The sequence below is a fragment of the Ursus maritimus genome, unplaced genomic scaffold (assembly GCF_017311325.1).
Source record: "Ursus maritimus isolate PB19 unplaced genomic scaffold, ASM1731132v1 scaffold_1, whole genome shotgun sequence".
In the NCBI taxonomy this organism is placed as follows: domain Eukaryota; kingdom Metazoa; phylum Chordata; class Mammalia; order Carnivora; family Ursidae; genus Ursus; species Ursus maritimus.
The window spans coordinates 42,370,545-42,390,522 of NW_024423343.1; the positions used below are offsets into that span (position 1 = coordinate 42,370,545).

Here is a 19,978-nt window from a genome sequence, read left to right on the forward strand (position 1 = left end):
TCCAGCTGAAGTTCATTTTTCACATTTTAGAAAAGAAGATTTCGACAATTTCTTCTTAAGTACATATCCAAGAAATGAAGGGCAGAGGCCATGTTTATATGTATAAGCTCAGCTAAAGAAAAAAATCCCACTAATATGTATCGGAAATTCTAATATCCAGTTCAATGATGGCATGAAATTAACTTTTTACTCTATGTTTAGTATGATAAAAATAGGCTTTTATTCTCAAGTATAATAATTAAGAATTATTTACTGTTGTTATTTAAGGGACAGTCTTTAGGCATTTTTTTCCAATCGTTAGGCATTTTTTCCATCTCCTGGTAATTTTTTATGAGAAGTCTTTGGAAAGATTTGAGCTTAACGGAGGTTTGAATGTCTTGTAAATGTAGAAAATTTGGATTTTTTAAGAGGACGGCATCCTGTTTCTCTGTGGTTTTCAGCCCATCGATATTTTCAATGCTTTCAAATGACGTGCTTTATTTCCTTTTAATCTAGCTCATTTGTGGTTGAACGACAGCCATGCATGCCAACCCACCCCCAGAGACCGATGGTACTTAAAACTCTTATCCAGTTCACTGTAAAGCTAAGGTAGGCCCAATGTGCTCTGTCTTTTCCATTGTTTGTGGAGCCATAGCCGTTGTTTAAATAAGACTAATTTCTCTCGTAGTGCCTTTCATTCAACTCTTCTGTATTAAGCATCTCCTGTATGCCAGCACTGTGTTATGGTAGATACCCTCAGAAATGTTCATATGAGGGCCCTGCTTATAAAGAATATGACAGTAAAAAAAAGGGAGATGAGTAGAAATTGCTCAGTCAAGAGTTCCGAGTGGAAGAGACCCCCAACTGGGCATCACCTTGCATGTTGTTTGAACTGATGACCAGGGGCATTGACCGTTAGTCCCTGATTTGAGTGTTCCCGCTTTCCTCTTCCACCTGTCAGTTGGGCCCCTGTCCTTCCTCTCTGTACCCTGATCTCCACTGTCTTGATAGATGATCCTTTACTTGTTATTCAGGACTTTCCCTAAAACCCCTCCCTAACATAGTGTTCCATCTCCTATTTCAGAGGAAGGGGTGATATGGGATTCCCTGTAGTCATCAGCATCTTCCAGTGAATCAGATCCTGAAGTATGATCCTTCTTGCCTATTTCACGTGGTCACCCCTCACTAGCCCAATGTATTATTCGATGTACATCAACTGAAAATACTTTGCAAATGTTTGTCAATATGATATTAAGTGGCTGGTGTCAATATCAGTAACATGACAAACTAAAGAATTGGACATTTTTATTTTTAATTTTTATTTTAATTCCAGGATATTTAGTATATAGTGTTATATTAGTTTCAGGTGTGCAATATAGTAATTCAACAATGAATTGATTATTTTTAAAACACACTAACATATAACTAGAGATGAGCTAAATTTGATTTACATATATGACATAAATATATTTAAATATTTAAATATAAAAAGACTTTTAGCACTTTTCATTTTTGCCTCTGATTCTTTGTTTATGTGTCTTTCCAGACTACTAATAAAATTGCCAGAACTAAACTATCAAGTAAAGGTGAAAGCATCAATTGACAAGTAAGTTTCTAATTTCATTTTGAAACATGAAAATGTGAGACTTTTAGAAAGAACTTTCCTCATTTTATAGAATAATTTCAAACTTTTAAATGTATTTCTCTGACATTACATATCAATGTACTTCAAATATTTGACTTTGAAGTTCAAACATTTAATAGAACTCCAATGAAGACTTACTTTAGAAAATTTTACTATAAAGTCTTGAAATGAAAATTTATGACTATATTATACCATCCTCTAAAGTATCAAAGAAAGTTTTTACTACATCTATAAAATAGCTCATTTTTTAAGGAATCTTCTTGGTTTTACAGGAATGTTTCAACTCTAAGGTAAGAAATTTATTTTAGATTTTTTTTTGCTGTTCTCATAAATATATTTTACCTGAGACCATGTAAATAGCTAAGATTTTCCCTCCAGCAATCGAAGATTTGTCCTTTGCGGAACTCACGTCAAAGCCATGTCCATTGAAGAATCTTCTAATGGAAGTCTCTCGGTAGAATTTCGACATTTGGTGAGTTCAGTTACACAAGCTTCTCTTCCTCCCCAAATCAGATACATCTTTATGACTAGGCCTTATAAGTCAATGTACTTTGGGTTTGGGGGGTTTCTTATATGAGATTAAGGGCCATATTAAGAAACAAAGCATGCCATCATTGAAGAATTAAAAAATGTCAGAAAGAACACAGAACCTTAACTCAGAAGTCTGAGTTCTCAACGATGGTGATATGGTACCTAAATATGGATGGCAATTGGTCAATATATTTTGATAATGATGACAGAGATAATTGGTCTTATAATGGATAGACATTCCTGATTTTATTTTTTAAATCTCCCCAAGAAATGATATCCAGCAACAACATGTCTGGCCGAAGGTGCTTTCATTTTCGGAGTAGCTTGAGGAAGTAGGATGTTCCTGGGTATGGCAGTTGCACACAGTTCGCTTTGGCATGTCTAGAAAGCTTCTGACCCAGCCTCACCCTGTTGCTACTTGTTTTTACCACTTCCTCTTAACCTAGAGTTCTCCTCCTGCTTTCTTTCTAATTCTTTGTATAGTTCTTAGATTCCCAAAGACTCTACCGCTTTCGTGCCAGATGCATGTTACTCGTGGTTTATTAACACTTAGGAAGTACCTCACCTGAGTGTTGGGGCACCACCGAATCAGCCTCAAAGGGTCTTTCTAAAAGATAAAAATTACGTTTATAGATACCTGTGTATACAAATTTATGCTGGTTTTTGGTTTTGATTTTGTTTTTGTTTGATCTTTAGTATTGAAGAGTACATTTCTTTTTAACTGAATCCCTCCAGTGTGAGACTGAAAAATGAAGTGTAATGACAAGTCATGTGTTATACATCCTTATAACTAGTGCTCTTTTTGCTTACGTTCAATTTCTATCCTTAAGAAATTTTCAGTAATGGACAATGTTTGCTAATAAGTAAAGCTGTAAGAGACCTTAACTTAGAGATGTCTGTCTCTCAAAAAAAGTCATGTGGAAGAGAACAAGGAACATACCAAAAAGTGGTTTAGGTCTTTCTTCCAGCAGGTATAATATATAAATTAACAAAACCTTACTTTTTATGGTCCTGTTCTAGTTGCAAAGCATTTTTAAATATATTATCTTTTGCATAATAACTTTAATTGCTTTTTAATACAAAACTAAAGGTAGAAAGTCCGAGAGGCAAACATTTAAAAATTAAAAATCACCCGTATCTCATTACCTTGTAACACTATTAACTACTTTTGTTTTCATTATATTATACATACATGTATATGGACTTTTTAAGTGGAATCAGATTGTACACACTATATAAATTGTTGTCTGCCTTTCTCTTTAAGTTAAGTAGGCCATATCCTGAACATTTTTGTGTCACTAAGCCTCTAGTGACATGTAGTGGCTTCCTGTGCCGTAGGGCACACTGTCCCGTCATTTCTTTTCCCAGCGCTCAGTGTTGGACTTGGTTTCACAGGGGTTGAGAATCATCACAGCTTAGCTCAGATGCTACTTTCCAGGTACAAAGGAGTGCTCAGTAGATTTTAAAACATCCCAGCGTGATTTCCTCTTTCCAGACTGTTGGCTGAAAAACATAGTGGTAAGAGTCTACCAACTTGTTCACTTACCTCAGTGAAAGTTTCTAAAGTGGTGTCCCATGAGATGAAATAGAGAGCTGCTTTCTGTCGAATCTGGGCGACTGTGCTGGGTTTCCAAGAATTAGAAGACATCTGGGTTACTGTTCTAAAAGGCAAAGTTATGGCCAAGAAAATCACTGCCATAGTGTGACCAGCTTGATATTTAGTTGATAATGCTTCTCCGTCTAAACACTGTTGTTCTTTTTCTTGCAAAGCAACCAAAGGAAATGAAGTCCAGCGCTGGAGGCAAAGGAAATGAGGTACAAAATGCTTTCTACAAGATACTTTTTAAAAGAAATAACCTTATAATCTCTTATTTTTACAAAGCTTTTAAACTGCCCTTTATAATTTTATGTAAAGTCAAATTTGTGTTTCTCTGGTTACAAATTAAAACTTGATAATTGCAGACAGTATAAGAAATTTTGTCTTAAAAAGGAGAAAACAGAAATTGCATATGGTAACACCCTCTTTTTTTTTAAAAGAATTTCTGTATTTATTCATGAGAGACAGAGATAGAGGGAGGCAAGGCAGAGATAGAAGCAGGCTCCCCCCTCCCAGCAGGGAGCCTGATGTGGGACTCAATCCCAGGACCCCGGGATCACGACCCAAGCCCAAGGCAGACGCTCAGTCGACTGAGCCACCCAGGCACCCTAATAACACCCTCTTAAAAGAACAACTATTAACCTTTTGGTTCACATCATTGTAGACCTGTATCTATGTATATATTACTTATAAAGATATATATACACACATTGTTTCATAACCTGCTTTTTTCCGCACATAACAATGTAAGGTGAACAGCTTTCCATAACCTAATCCCCCTGGAGAGCAGGACTGAAAGTGGTTGCTCTGTATTGCGTTTTATAGGTGTGCCATAACGTCTTTAGTCGGTCCTCCACTATTACGGATACCTTAAAATCACTCATTTTCCACAGAGAAGAGGCAAGTCTCAAACTTCATGACATACGATGTGTAAATCTCAGGTGAAAACCAGTCCTATTAATTTATGGTATCAATCCTTGCCCTTATATGTAAGGTTTGCATTCCACTGGGTGAATTGATTCACAGCACAAACTGATGCGGTCCAAGTGTTTGCACTTGAGTCAGTAACTGATAGAGCGGTCAGATCCTGGATTGGAAGTGGCCTTGGAGATCATCTGTTTAGTTGGCCTAGATGCTAGGGCATGTGTCTATGCTTTACATATTTGGAATTAGAAAACCTGGATTTGAGTCTATTCTAACAGTGACTGAAAATATGATCCTTTGCAAATGATCTGATCGAGAAATATTGCATGTTTTTCCTCTAACGGATCAAGGTAGTAATGCCCAAAGCGCTCTGCTCAGAGATGCTGTGTATGTAAGCTCATCTACACAGCGCTGTCATAAAGCAGGGAAACTTAGTGCTGGTGTGGTTGGTATGGATTCAGTCTCCTGGCTTTAGAGTCACAGCTTCTAAGAGAAATCTCTTTGAATTATTTGGAAGGAAAATTTTGCACTTCAAAAATCCAGCATTCAGCTGCAATCAATCTAACCCTCCCCACAAAACCACAAAGATTGACCCCAACAGGTTTAATGCTCTGCATTTTCCCTTCCAAGAATTCTTCATTCCTTTAATTGTGTCTTAAAGAGCATTTGCCAGATATCACAGCCACACCAAAGATGAGCTAAGCTTTCCTCCCAGGGTAGAGCCTTGGCTTAGGGAAGAGCTGCAAACAGGTCTCTACCACCCAGATATCACAGAAGCAGAGCTTTTGAGTTTAAGGATATTCTAATAAACCAGATAAGTAGGATTTATTGTTCCCACCTCATAGAAATCCATAAAGATTTTCCAAAATTCCTAATTGAAACATTAGCACATTTTAAGTAAAAAGTCATTTCATGCATCTCCCTGGAATTTCGGCCAGAGTTACAAACATTTCATGCAGTGTATCATCCCTGAACAGTATTTGTTAGGTCTGAATAGACTAAATACAATGCTTCTGAACTTTTCTTAAGTAAAACAGTTGAAATGGGAATAAATCTAAATAGCTCAACTCTCCAATACATTGTCATCTTTATAAATGTAAAATCAAAGCCTTTACTTGGGTTTCCCTAGAGTAGAAATCTACAAAAATAATCTTCTCCTATATAATAACCAAGCAATGTCTTATTAACACTGTCTACTTATATACTTTGAATGTATGTCCTCTTATTTTCTGATTAATAACAAAATGGTGCAGTCACGCCAGAATGATTTTATTCTTCCCCACCCCCAAGTTTGCTAGCTCCGTTTTATTTTAAGCTATTCCTCGAGCTCCCCCTGATGATAGAATTGTAATATGACACCTAGGGACATTGAAAACACACCACAGACCGGAAGGTTGTTTCATGTGCTGCAGGAACTATTGTAAAGTCACAAAACATATGAAGAGGGCTCAGAAAGATGAACAGAGGAATCAGGAGCTTGGCCAGGCAGTAGGAATGATCAAAAGAAGTCAGGAAAAAGCTTGGGGGAAGATCTAGCGATAAAGTGGACTTCATAAAGTCATAGTGTCAGAGATGGTAGTAACCAAAATGTCAGGAAAATAGGAAGCTAGGATATGATACCTCATTTTCGGATTTCATGTAGTGGTTGTTGCTTATCTGTGAGCACCCGCAGCGGAAGTTCACAGCCAGATGAGAATGCATTTAACAAATCCTCCCGTGGCATTTACTGCATCCTGGGCACTGAGAGCTTCACTGACATTGATTTATGTAATTCTTGTGACAAAGCTATGAACTAGTTACTATTAGTGTGCTTATTTTAGGTAGGGAAACTGAGGCACAGAGTGGTCAGGCCAAGATTCAGACCACGGTAGTCTGGCTCCCACCTCCATGCTCTTGGCCACTATGCCATGCTGCGTCTGGGAATCATAAAGCCTGCGCTGGGAGTAGTGCTGACCTCCTGCCCCTCACCTCAGCACGCTCCCTGCACTTGCTGGGATTCCTAGAAGGAAGATCTTTCTGAGTAGCATCTCATCCTTTCTCCTGTACTCTAGCTGCCGCTCTTATTCTTCTCACTTTGTCCACCCACTCAGAAATCCCATAGCTATCTTGCACCAGAATCCTTACAAAGTGTAGAAGAAATTTAAAATAATGCTTTCTCAGGAAATGTTGTTGACCTCTCCCTTATCTCCTCCATGTATCAGTTGGAGATTGGAAATAGCACTGTGTTGGGGTCTGGCTCTTACAGGCAGCTGACCTTGTGCAAGCCACTTACCCTCACTAGCTCCCACTTTCTTATCTGTAAAATGGGGATCAGGTTGACGCGCACTTACGCGGTTGTTAAGAGGACCGAAGGAGATGGTACGTGGGAGAGTCTGCGCTGTGCTGTGCAGATGTCCGCTATGGCTCTTCCTGATCAGCTTCCAGGGCTGCCCCTTTGTAAAGAACACATATTTACACAGGTGGAGAAATATCTGTAAAGATGGTACCTGACTTAGGACAAACTGCTGATCCTTCTTCTCTACCCACCTGCCAAAGTGCTTGGCTAGAGATGTTCCCCCTCAGGGGCCCCTGAGCACATCCTTCTCTGGCTCCAGGTCCCTAAGACCTCAAAGCACCGTGTATGTATGCCCTTTTTATAGGATCACATGTCTTAGGTTCCTACTACCACCGCACCTGCGCCCCCATCCGACACACACACACACACACACACACACACACACACACACACACACATTGGGCCCCTCAGTTCTGCTTTTGTGGTTGTCAAAACTTGGACTGGATACTTACTAAATGATTGAGAACATATCAAGATACCATGAATGATAGTTTCCCTAGGGGCACCATTCAAAATCTCCCTAGCACCCATGGCTGTTTGACTCACATTATCCAAAAAGAGGTGGTGAGTCAGGATGTGCAGGGGGTCCTGGCTGTAGGACGGGATAAAGGGAGGAAGTTGCATTAGACATATACTCTTCCAGAACAACCAAAGAGGTACCTTAGGAGCCATCTCTGGATTTGGGGGTTGGGGGTGAAAGGTGGAGCTCTGGGATCCCCAGCCTTGTTTCAGTCAAGATAGCTCTATTTTATATATTTTACAGATCGGAACCCAGGCGGTGAAATTCTTTTCAAGAATATGTTTCAAGATTAAAAAACATTTGAAAACCATTGGATTTAGACAGTTTCTAAAGCTTTTTTGACTAAGGTTCTGTAATCTGCAAAAGTGTAACATAGAGTACGGTCTTTACTTTTTTGTAAAAAAATGAATTTAATTCTAATAATTTGCTTTGCAATTTCACAACGCCCCATGGGAAATCTGTCGACGTGCTGTAACCAAATCAAGGTTAGCTGCTACTGCCTCTTTCTCCCACCTTCGTTCTTTCCTTGAAAGAGCCACCCCGAAGACACAATTCCATCACCTAGCGAACGGCCAAACTTGGAAGGCATCAGGTTGTCCCTGTAAAATAAGCATTCTCAGGAAGCAGGCTTTCCCAGAGGTCCTTCTCTGGCAAAAAGCTGGCTAGAGAGTCATTCTTGAAATGTGGAAACTGTTTGAGCAGGCAAGCTGGTATTGCAGCCTCTCAAGTCTGCTCTTTGTCAGTGGGCTTTAACTGATAAATGACAATTCTCGCCACAGACTGAGGTGGTAGGTAATTTTGTTTATGTGGTGGAAAGTCATGAAGCACAAAGAAGCTATTAGTAAAGCCTGGGTGACTTGAGCTTCATTGAACAAAATAGCCAAACAGATGTTCTTTCAAGGTTCACCGTTCTCAAGCACAGACCTACTACTCACGTGCCAACTAGCCCAGGCGTTTTCATGGAAAGTTGATTTCCTTCTGAACAATTTAAGTAGTGGTAACACTTTTTAAAAGAGATGTTGATACAAGAATAACACTAAAACTGTAGACTTTTTATGGGACTCCCTCCATGTAGTCCCCTTATTTTATGGGCTGAGAATTAGTTGTCCTACTCCGTTTATTCCTATGACTCTGTGATTGAGGTATATCTCTCATGTGATTGCACCATTATCTCCCCCTTTATCATTGGTTCCCAGCATCTAACCCAGTGTCTAGCACATGCTAGGTATTCAACAAATATTCACTAAGTGAATGGGTTATTGTTAATTATTGTCTATTCCACGTAGTCTTCCCCGTGCAACATTATCGTAGATTATGGCTTGTTAAGAGATGAGCAAGGAGGGGCGCTCTGGTGATTAAGTGTCTGACTCTTGACTTCGGTCAGGTCATGATCTCAGGGTCCCAGGATCCAGCCCTGCTCAGGGCTCTGTGCTCAGCGGGAAGTCTGCTTGTCCCTCTCCCTCTGCTTCTCCCCCCCTTATGTGCTCTCTCTCTCCCAAATAAATAAATAAAATCTTTTTTTAAAAAAGAGGTGAGCAAAGAATTTAGATGAAAATTAGTCTTATCCCGTCATATTTTAACAGGGGTTTCCTTTGAAGTCAAAAGCCATAATGATTTGTTAACATATTCTAGATTTCCAGGGTGTATTATTAGGCATTGAGCAGAGGGGGAAAAAAAGAATATGGTGACATCTATACCTACCTTTCAAAGGTTGTGTATTTTCTTTTCCAGGAGCCTGGTCAAGTAGTTCTGCCAGTTTTCCAGTTTCTTAGCAGATTATCCAATGTGTGCTTTTCTTTACAATTACAATGAAGTCAATCCATTTACATTATTCGGTGCCATATAATAAAAATATCATAAATATGGATATTTTAAATCCATAATCATCTCAGATGATTAGAATGGCTTTTAAACACAGCTATTAATGGCGCATCTTATCTATGATGTTTTCCCCACTCTATAAAGAATGGATCCTGGGACTGTGAAATTGAATAGTGTCCCTGGCTTGGACTACACTGATAAAGTAGTAAGGACTATGACTGACGGCCATGTGAGCTTTGAAAGTTAATGACGCTTCCTTTTGTCAGAGCCGCTTTTCTCCAGGCATGTGTATTACATATCAGCTGCCTCGCTGGATTTCATTCTAAACGTGCCTCACAACTGCATCAGGGGTTTAAGTAATCATTGGATATTAGTTTGGGGGTTGCCTGGGTGGCTCAGTTGGTTAAGTGTCTGCCTTCAACTCAGGTCATGATCTTGGGGTCCTGGGATCCAGCCCTGCATCAGGCTCCATGCTGAGTGGGGAGTCTGCTTGAAGATTCTGTCCCTCTGCCCCTCCCCTGCTCTCTCATTCTCTCTTTCTCTCTCTCTCAAATACATGAATAAAAAATCTTAAAAAAGAAATTAGTTTGAGTCACTGAGGAAACCTCTCACCATCCACATTCCAATTGAGTAAAGTGATAACTAAAGCATGTAGTCGTTTTCCAAAGTCAATGGACAACTCTGAGTGTCATTGCTCTGTCTATGGAGTCCTGGTTTCTCACACTTTCGATGGTGAACCCACAGGTGCCATAACACAAAGATCTAGTGAATCCAGCTACTTCAAGTCAGTGTAAGGTACCAACAGTGACCCAACCCAAGGGAGAGAGGAGTCTTTAATTCTGTACTTCCTTCTTAGTAACAAATCCTAAGTTTAACATTCCTCATTGTCAATAAAGTCTTCCTCATGCAATTGTCCTTCATATCATATTGGAACTGTTTCTGTGATTTGAAATTTAATACAGGTAGATTCCAACTTGTTATTAATACGTATTCAATATTAGATCATTTCTCCCAGAGCTGACTCTGCCACACCCAATGCCATCCTGACTTTTTCCTCTTCTGTTTACAGCTTCCCACAGGGTTTATTTTTTAACATTGTCTAAGCCTTCAGGGCACCTGGGTGGCTCAGTTGGTTAAATGTCCAGCTCTTGATTTCAGGTCTTGATCTCAGGGTTGTGAGTTCAAGCCCCACGTTGGGCTCCATGCTGGGCATGGAGACTACTTAAGAAATATGAACATCACATCAAAAACTCATGAAGTTTTATATGTTGGCTAATTGAACATAAAAATAATTTAAAAAGAAAATAAAATTGTTTAATCCTTCTACATCATCTCCAAATTTTCCACATCTCTTTTGAAATTAAACACCATGTGGATGTAGCTCACTGAGACTCATTGTCTCACAAATTTCACCCAAAGTGCTTGTTAAAATGCAGAATCTAGTTCTTGGCTTGGGATGACACCTGTTTTTCTAAACAGCTTTTAGATGCTGACAATGCTGCTGGTCTTGGGCACATAGGAAGGTGCTGTAAGATTTTATTAGGGCAAAACAGCAATTTCTGTCCCACTCCTTCCCACACCAAACCTACTTTCCAGAGGTGATCATTTTTTGAGTCGAAGTATTATGCTAATATCATACTAATACTTCTTGATTTTTAAAAGTTTATACATTTAACTTCTGAATTCTTTCTATAAAAGATTAAACTATGGCTCTTTTATACCAGCTCTCTATACATATAAATTCCCCCCATCTTCACAGTATCATCATAGAACATATTTTGGTTTAGTCAATATATTCAATTTTAACATTACTGTGAATATAAAAATTATTAACAGCTGAGCCATATATCATAGTATAATTGCATTTCCATTCGTATATTACTTCCAGTGTTCCCTGGATTTATTAGTTTGCCTCAATTTTGTTTTAGCCGTTCAATTTATTTTGTGTACCTGTCACTTATGTAGCCCAAAACTTTGCTTCAAAACTTGAAAATTTCTTTTTTTAATAAGATTTTTATCTATTTTTAAAATTTTTTAAAAAGATTTTATTTATTTATTTGACAGAGAGAGAGACAGCAGGAGAGGGAACACAAGCAGGGGGAGTGGGAGAGAGAGAAGCAGGCTCCCGGCTGACCAGGGAGCCTGATGTGGGGCTCGATCCCAGGACCATGGGATCGTGACCTGAGCCAAAGGCAGGTGCTTAACTGACCAAACCACCCAGGTGCACTTTAATAAGAATTTTTAAAAAGATTTTATTTATTTATGTATTTATGTATTTATGTATTTATTTATTTATTTATTTGAGAGACAGTGCACAGAGGGGGGAGGAACAGAGAAAGAGGGACAAGCGGACTCCGTGCTGAGCATGAAGCCCAATTCAGGGCTTGATCTTACAACTCTAAGATCATGACCTAAGCTGAAATCAAGAGTTGGATGCTTAACCAACTGAGCCACCCTGAAACTTGAAAACTTCTTGCAATATAGTCAAACAGGTCAATCTGAGTTTTTTGTTTTTTGGGTTTTTTTTTCTTTTTTCTTGGCAACATCCCTCTAGGAACCCTGCATCTCTTTCTCTAATTTGGGCTGATTGCCCTCTGATTCTGTTGCACAATTATTTTTTTTTTGTTTTTTTTTTTTTGTTCTTAAAAAAACTTCCTTTCACTTTTTAAACAAATTCATTATGACACTGACTTGTTTCTGTTATATCTATACACATATGCCTTGCTTTTATTAATAGTTTGTAAGCCAAAAGGACTAATTTTTTAAAATTAAAAGTAAAGAATTATTTGTCTGCATTTAAACTGATGAAAATATGCTGGAATTTTAAAAGTCAAATTATATTGTTAGGAAGACTTAAAAACATTCTGTTTGTGGAAGTAAGGTCTCTCACTCTGTATATACTTTAAATAACTTTTTTAAACAATAAGAGGGAATGTTCCATAATAGGGAATGTTTGGGACATTAACTTTAAGACTTTATTAATTTTTGTAGACACGGGCCTAATAATAGATAGCAGGAGTGCATTTGTAAGACAACAACTGATTTCTTCCTTCCTTAGGGCTGTCACATGGTGACTGAAGAGCTTCATTCTATAACCTTTGAATCACAGATCTGCCTCTATGGCCTGACCATAGATTTGGAGGTAGGTGTCAATCAACTATTTACTAATAATATATTCAGTAATTGGCTGGCATTTGTAGACGAAAGCTGAGTCTTTGTTAGGTTTTAGTACATACCCTATTTATTATTTTTGTTTAGAATTTTGTTAAGAAAATTATTTAGTTTAGAAAACCAGTATGTCAGACAGTTACTAATTAGTCAACATTCTACCTTTAGAATGTATACTATTCTGGTTAAATATAAACGATAAAATCTCATGGGCATTATCAACAATATCTATTGAATAGTTGCTTGTCCAGAGTGCATGTTTGTTGGTTCATTTTCTGGAATCTTCTGAGTCATGAATACTTAGTGGAAAGCCTAAAGAGAAATAAGTATTCTTAAACCATGTCACATAATGATATATTTTCAAAAATTTAACTTGTACATAAAATCCCTCAGAAGGAAAGTTTTTCTAATGTAATGAGTAAAGAGAAATGATAGGAATGTTAACGATACATTGTTTTGACTCTCTTGTAACAGTCACAGTTATATTCAAAGAAGGAATAAAGCAATTTTGAGGATTAAATTGAACATGACTGACTAGGAGCTCCTTGAAGGCAGAGCATCATGACTTTGTCACTTCATTACCGGTGACTCAATGCCCGGCACATAGTAGATGCTCAGCATAGGTTAGAGAAATGAATAAATGGGTGCATGAAGGAACAAACACAGTTTCACACACCCCAAATATGATCTTATTTGTGGGATGTATTGTTGTAGACTTCACTTTCCCTTTCTTATCTTAATGAGTGTAAATATGTAAAAATTTTCCACAAACGCCTTCCTCATCTCTTTTTCCTAAACTTCTGTTTCCATGAGCTATTAAGCTGGGTATTTCAGCTCTGTTAATGGGAAGGGACTAATGTAGGTTGATTAGTTTTGCACATTAGCCTGTAAAAGCCTGTAAAAGCCTGTTTATTCCATGAGGTTGAAAACAACAAGACCAATACTACTAAGCTGCTATTTCACAGCAGACCAGGCAGCTGTCTTTCTCATAAAGCTTTGTATTCCAACATTGCTTACCCCTCCATCTTCTGCAATGAAAATGCCCATGTCTAGTACTGACATTAATTAGATGTCATATCATAAATTGAATATTGGATCCATTTCATAGATAAATTTAAAATTAAATTCTTTATAGTAACTTATTAAGAAAACAGTCACAAAATCAATAACAAGCTCTAATTAGTTGCATTTTAGGCTATATATGATATAAGTATAAATATCTGTATAATGTCACAGGAAGATACTGGAGAAGCTAACTGACCAAGCTCTCTGAAAGGATTCCTGTTTTTATGGCCTCTTTCATCCCTATACCTTGATTCATATATGCTCAGAAAGTTCCCATACCTTCACAAGACATTTTAGTAACCAGGGCAGTGTAGACACCAGGATTAAAGGAGTAGAGCTGGCTTGAGATAGCCCTTTAGGGGACAGGGTCAAGTATAAAATCAGTGCAAGGTACAACTACCTGTAATAACTCTGCTTTTTTTTTTTTTTTTTTAACCAGACCAGCTCATTACCTGTGGTGATGATTTCCAATGTCAGTCAGTTACCTAATGCTTGGGCATCCGTCATTTGGTACAATGTGTCAACCAATGATTCCCAGGTAGAGTCTATTCCTATTTCTCCTCCTTTAATTCTATTTGATTTATTGTCAAAAAACCCATCTGCATCTAAAGATACATATATGAATCTTGAATGTATAGTCATGTATCTATATATATGAAATTTGGCATGTCTTGTGGGTTGTTTACTTCCAGAACGCCAATATATTTAGCTGCATGAATCCTCTCATGTTATATTTAAAGTGATATGTTTTGATGTCTTGGATGCTGGGAGAGTTCTGGCTAGCAAAACTGACAGACAGGTATTGGTTACTTCTGAGGGTCTGTCTGATCAGCCCCCAACTATGTGCATCACAGAGAGTTCTAGGTCCATCCTGTGGCTCTGTTAATTGGGCTGTGGGGAGGCTTCTTGGTCTAGAATTTACCATCTGACTGCTGTGTTTACCTCCTCAACTACTACTGGCCTCACCTCCACATTGAGTTTTCTACAAAGGTAGAAAATTGGTTTCCAAATAAGTGACTAGAATACCAACCAGTCCTGCCTAACTACCCTCTGACTATACAAATTTTCAAGTTGATTATAGATGAAATCCATTCTAGGTTTGAGTTGGGTTTTAATGCCATCTGGTGGTTATTTGAGACATTGGTCAAAAATTGGCCTCAAGTTGTAAAGCTAGATGAAAACAGATGCTCGTCTTAAAAGACAACCAGGGAAGGGAGCGGCAAAAAAGATGAGTCAGCCCTTCCCCTTGTTCCCTCTTACAAAATCTCATTGTGTTGTCCTGGAAACCACGAAGGTCTAGAGAAAATAGGTTAAATATAAATAACATTTCTTCTTAATTCAAAGCAAATATTCACTCTTAAGTGAAGAATAAAAATTTTTTTTACCTTAGGTTCTAGCAATAAGAACAGAAGTGATAAGTTAGCTCTAAGTGTTCTTTCCCTTTTAAAAGAAATGTGCCCAATAAGGAAACAGCATGGAAAATGACTCAGCCCGATTCCCTCTCATCCTCCCATGCCCTGGCATTTTGGGACAGATTAACTGCATAGCATGCGTGGTGTGTCAGTTCCTCTCAGGCTGCAGTGACAGCAGCACCCACTCATTACAGAAGTTATCTGGTCTTTAAAACCAAGAAGAGCCTACACCCCTGGAATTAAACGTGATTCCCCAGTAGGAGATATGCATATTCAGAGCTTTCAGTTCAACTTCAGGATGGAGGAGGAAAGATGGGTCACTTCTATGTCTCTGAGTGCAGCACTGTTGCACTTTGCTTTCTTCAGCAAATCCTTCTTCTATAAGAAAGCCACCAAAGCTGTCACACTAACTGTCCCAGACTCTGCTCTGCTCCTGGATGAGGAATGTGGGGATGCAGATCATTTACAGCTTACAATGTGGATGCACAGCCTACTTACAGAGTCCAGCAAAACAACGAACTCTGCTTTCTCTTCTTCACTCTCTTCTGCTTCAAAACCTAAGCCCCCAGACCTCAATTAGGTTCTATGCCTTTGGGTCATTTATCCAGACACAATTCTGTAGTTCGGGGAAAACTGCCTATCTGGAAATTCTTTCTCTCCATTCCTTCCTTTCCTATCTCCCACTCCTTGTTGGATGTTGTATCCTCTTTTATTCCCACCTTCTGAAATCTCTTGGGTTGGTTCCTTTTCTTGCTGCCCAGCGTAGTTCATGCTTCTCCCTGTACTGCTCTACATTACTCAATTCTTCCCCTCCTTCTCTCTTTAGAACATCTTTCTTGGCTTTCACACCTTCTGCTTTCCAGTAATCTGAGATGAAGTCTTCTCTTTTGCTGTTGTTGACCCAGTTTCTGGTACAAGCAATCTTGTTTGCAGTTAGTTATATAGAAGAGTCTCTTGTCCAGATCAAAAGAAAAAGACTAATACATTGTTCATAAAACCGGACCCAGGTTAATTATGAATTCACATTGTAGGGTCATCTACTTTAGCCTGAGACTTATCTATTTTTGTGCTTTGGGATTCTTTGTTTGGTCAAGGTGTAACTTGTACCAACCCATGATAAAGTAATTAAATAACTTGATACAGATTTTGCTTAAGATTAATACTATTTCAGAAAAGAATATTTGCCCAGTGATTTGTTGGACAGTATTAAGCACTTGTATGACTTGATTGATAGCTCATAGTCCAGGGAAAGTTAAGAGATGCCCAATGATTCTTTTAAGGATAAGATGGAGCCATATATTATATTGGATTCAAGGATTAAGGAACTCTAGGAAAAGACAAAATCAGTGTAATTAAAAAGCACAACAGAGATGAGACAATATTCTGTATTAACTTAGGTTGGCCTAAAGAGTTTAAAAGAGGAATTTTATATACTGAATTATAGTGTGTTCGGTGTGATTAATGAATATAATCATCATTACAACTCTATTTCAGAACCTGGTTTTCTTTAATAATCCTCCATCTGCCACTTTGAGTCAACTCCTGGAAGTGATGAGCTGGCAGTTTTCATCCTACGTTGGCCGTGGCCTTAACTCAGATCAACTCAATATGTTAGCAGAGAAGCTTACAGGTGAGAGTGGGTAGATGTGGAAGACTTGCCTCTGTTTGGGGTACTCAAGCATTTTAAAGAACCAGGTGATATTACTACTATTATTAATAATAATGATAGTCACAATTTATTGAGTACCCAGTATATTGCTAGACATAGAGCTAAATGTTCTGTTATCTTTCTTAGGAAAGGATAACTCATTACTCTATCCATTTTATAGGTGAGGATACTTAAGTTCAGAGGCTAAGTGATTTGCCATGGCTGCACGGCTAATACACAGCAGAGCCAAGACACAGGCCAGGCCTGTCCAGTTCCAAAGCCCCTTCCTTTCCATTCCACTCTCCAGTCTCCAGGGTGTTTCTATGCCATTTCCATTGAGTGTACTGTGAAGCCTTAATGGTGCTTTGATTTTCATATTAATATCACAATGGTCATTAACCATCTCAACAATAGCTGATTCCAGGGCCAGGGAATTTAATAGAAATTAAAAGCCATCCAGGCAATTCTTAATTCTCCATATCGAGAAAATTTCAGTTTTGACTAACATTCTTAAAGTTTGCAAAATAGAATCTTTTCTACCTCCTGTAGTGACTGTAGAGTAAGATTTTTCTAAGAGAATATCAAAAGATATCTATATTTTGACAAGTCTGGGGTGAACACATTTAGCACCCAAAAAGAGTTAAGATGGGATTTGTATACAATTCTAGTTGAAGTGGGGCCACAGATGCATTTGAGCATCAATAGTGAAATTGTGTGTGGTTTGGCAAGTGATGCTGGGTTGCCACTTGGACCTAGTCTCTGATCAATAGGTATTTAAATTAATCAGCTCTTTGGGGAATATTAAAAAATTTAATTAATATAAATATGCTTTTTGAACTTATTTAGTTTATAAACTGCAATGGTAGGCTTATTTGTTGAGTGAATAAAGTTTTTAAATATGTAGTATAGATAGCAGCCATATCCTTTCAGATCTTTATCAAATAATCCTTATGAGTATAATTTCCTTAAAAATGTAGATAGAAACTCCTGTACACTTTCATTGCTCTGGATCAAAGTAGTCAGTGACTACTTATTGGCTAATGGATCTCGAGTTCATTTTTTTCATAGTAATAATTAGGACTCCTCGTAATCTGGCTATATCTAACCTGTATAAATGTATTTTATGTTTATTTACCAACATTAGGCAGCTCTTGCTGTCTCCTATATAAGCCGTGTTCATGTCCACTATGCTTCATCCTACATTATTCTTACTAGAGTGTGGTTTCCTCCTCCTTCTTCTCTGATAATTTATATCTTATCTATTCATGGGGGCCTGGCCCTAGACACTCACCCTCTTTCTAAAGTTATCTTAGCTCCTTCACTGAAAAGAATTATTTTTTAGAAAATAAATTTCATATCTTTAATTTTTATTGTTTCTAGCATTAAGTACACTGCAAATCCATAACAGGTGCTTAAGAAATTTCTGAAAGGGGCTGGGTAAAATCTAAATTGAGCACCAAATTGAAAAGTCTGATTGTTTGATAAAAATCTCATTCTTTTCTTTTAGTCCAATCTAGCTACAATGATGGTCATCTCACCTGGGCCAAGTTCTGCAAGGTACAAATAGGGGAGCAAGAATATCATTTAGATAATTTTTTTAAGTAGTTCTTCTTTTTAAGCCTCCATAACATAATCTGGGATTTTGAGGATTTCCTGGATGCAGTTTTTTTTTTTTTTTAACTCTAAACTATTGTCTTCTTTAAAGGAAGTATTTTGGGGCGCCTGGGTGGCTCAGTCAGTTGGGTAGCCAACTCTTGGTTTCTGCTCCGGTCGTGATCTCAGGGTCCTAGGATAGAGCCCTGCATTGCATTGGGCTCCCTGCTCAGTGGGGAGTCTGCTTCAGGATTTTCTCTCTCCCTCTGCCCCTTCACCGGGCTTGCTTTCTCTCTGTCTCTAAAATAAGTTTTTTTAAAAAAGTTTAAATGAAGTATTTCATTGAAAAATGGAACTTAAATTATTATATCAACATGGCTATTAAAATAATCATTGTCCTGACGTGTTTGCTTATTACAACAGGAACACTTACCTGGTAAAGCATTTACCTTTTGGACATGGCTTGAAGCAATATTAGATCTAATTAAGAAACACATTCTTCCTCTTTGGATAGATGGGTGAGTTACAGGCTATATTTTCCATATGAGTTCATTAGGTTCTTATTTTTAAGCTGTTGTTTTTTTCCTTTCTTTTTCTTTTCTTTTTAAGCATGTTTAGTGATGGGGAGTTGGGGAATAGTTCATTGCTTACATTCTTCATAGAGTACTGATGTTTAATCTTCTAGCAGTATTTCATTGACTTTTTATTATACTCAGAACAAATTTAGGTCTGTTCTTTGTGAATGAAATAAATACAAATGTAATAAATTACAGTGTTCGATGAGATAAAACTATGCATTGTTCTATTTTTAGGTATGTCATGGGCTTTGTTAGCAAAGAGAAGGAGCGCCTCTTGCTAAAGGATAAAATGCCTGGAACCTTTTTGTTAAGATTCAGTGAAAGCCACCTTGGAGGAATAACTTTCACCTGGGTAGACCATTCTGAAAATGGTACGTGCTCACTGTCGTTTATATGTGTGAAATTAGTACTGAGTTTGGCTATTGGTATTTCAGTTTTCAGAAGTGTGTAGCATGGTGTGCTGTTTTCCATGTTTCCAAGGGGGTTGAGTACTAGTTGTTACCGTTGTTCCAGAAGAGAGTCCTATGAATTTCTCACAGCCTGTGTGGGCGTCCTCTATTGTGTGGCAATCTGTACTGTCCACACTGCAGGAAAGGGCTGACATTGTTTTATAGCCAGTGACATGAAGATGACGTGGGCAAGAAGAATGTCCCCAAAGAACGCCCGCAGGAACCTGAATGTTCCTCCCCCGACCCACCCTTTCTGTTTTTCCAGGAGAAGTGAGATTCCACTCTGTAGAACCCTACAATAAGGGCCGGTTGTCTGCTCTGCCATTCGCCGACATCCTTCGAGATTACAAGGTTATTATGGCTGAAAACATTCCTGAAAACCCTCTGAAGTACCTTTATCCTGACATTCCCAAAGACAAAGCCTTCGGTAAACACTACAGCTCCCAGCCATGCGAAGGTTAGGTTCTTTCTGTTTGCTTGTTTTCCTCAGCTTTTGGCAAATAACCTCATATTGGAGTAAAGTAAATCAAGTTCCTCTTTTTATGTTTACTTTGATTGTCATAAGACGTAGGGGGTATGTGGAGGTCAAAGCCTTAGAAACGAAGTAGTGCGTCAGCAGTTCCTGAAGAGGGACAGCTGGGGCTGCCCAACTCCAGCAGAGTAGTTCGTAATTGGTGGCTGTGACCAGACTTCACAAGGCCATGGCGCCTTCT

General features: G+C 38.3%; 1 protein-coding gene across 1 annotated transcript in view; it reads left to right on the forward strand.

Annotated features, from left to right (window-relative positions):
* Nucleotides 1–19,978, forward strand: part of STAT4 (signal transducer and activator of transcription 4) — an 86,001-nt gene that overhangs the window by 62,761 nt on the left and 3,262 nt on the right. Inside the window, exons 10-21 of the mRNA XM_040642726.1 lie at nt 496–588; nt 1,526–1,585; nt 1,897–1,914; nt 2,003–2,096; nt 3,926–3,970; nt 12,411–12,494; nt 14,025–14,123; nt 16,492–16,627; nt 18,153–18,202; nt 18,662–18,756; nt 19,051–19,187; nt 19,531–19,722. Coding sequence (XP_040498660.1) covers nt 496–588; nt 1,526–1,585; nt 1,897–1,914; nt 2,003–2,096; nt 3,926–3,970; nt 12,411–12,494; nt 14,025–14,123; nt 16,492–16,627; nt 18,153–18,202; nt 18,662–18,756; nt 19,051–19,187; nt 19,531–19,722 — 1,103 coding nt within the window. The remainder of the gene's footprint in view (nt 1–495; nt 589–1,525; nt 1,586–1,896; nt 1,915–2,002; nt 2,097–3,925; nt 3,971–12,410; nt 12,495–14,024; nt 14,124–16,491; nt 16,628–18,152; nt 18,203–18,661; nt 18,757–19,050; nt 19,188–19,530; nt 19,723–19,978) is intronic.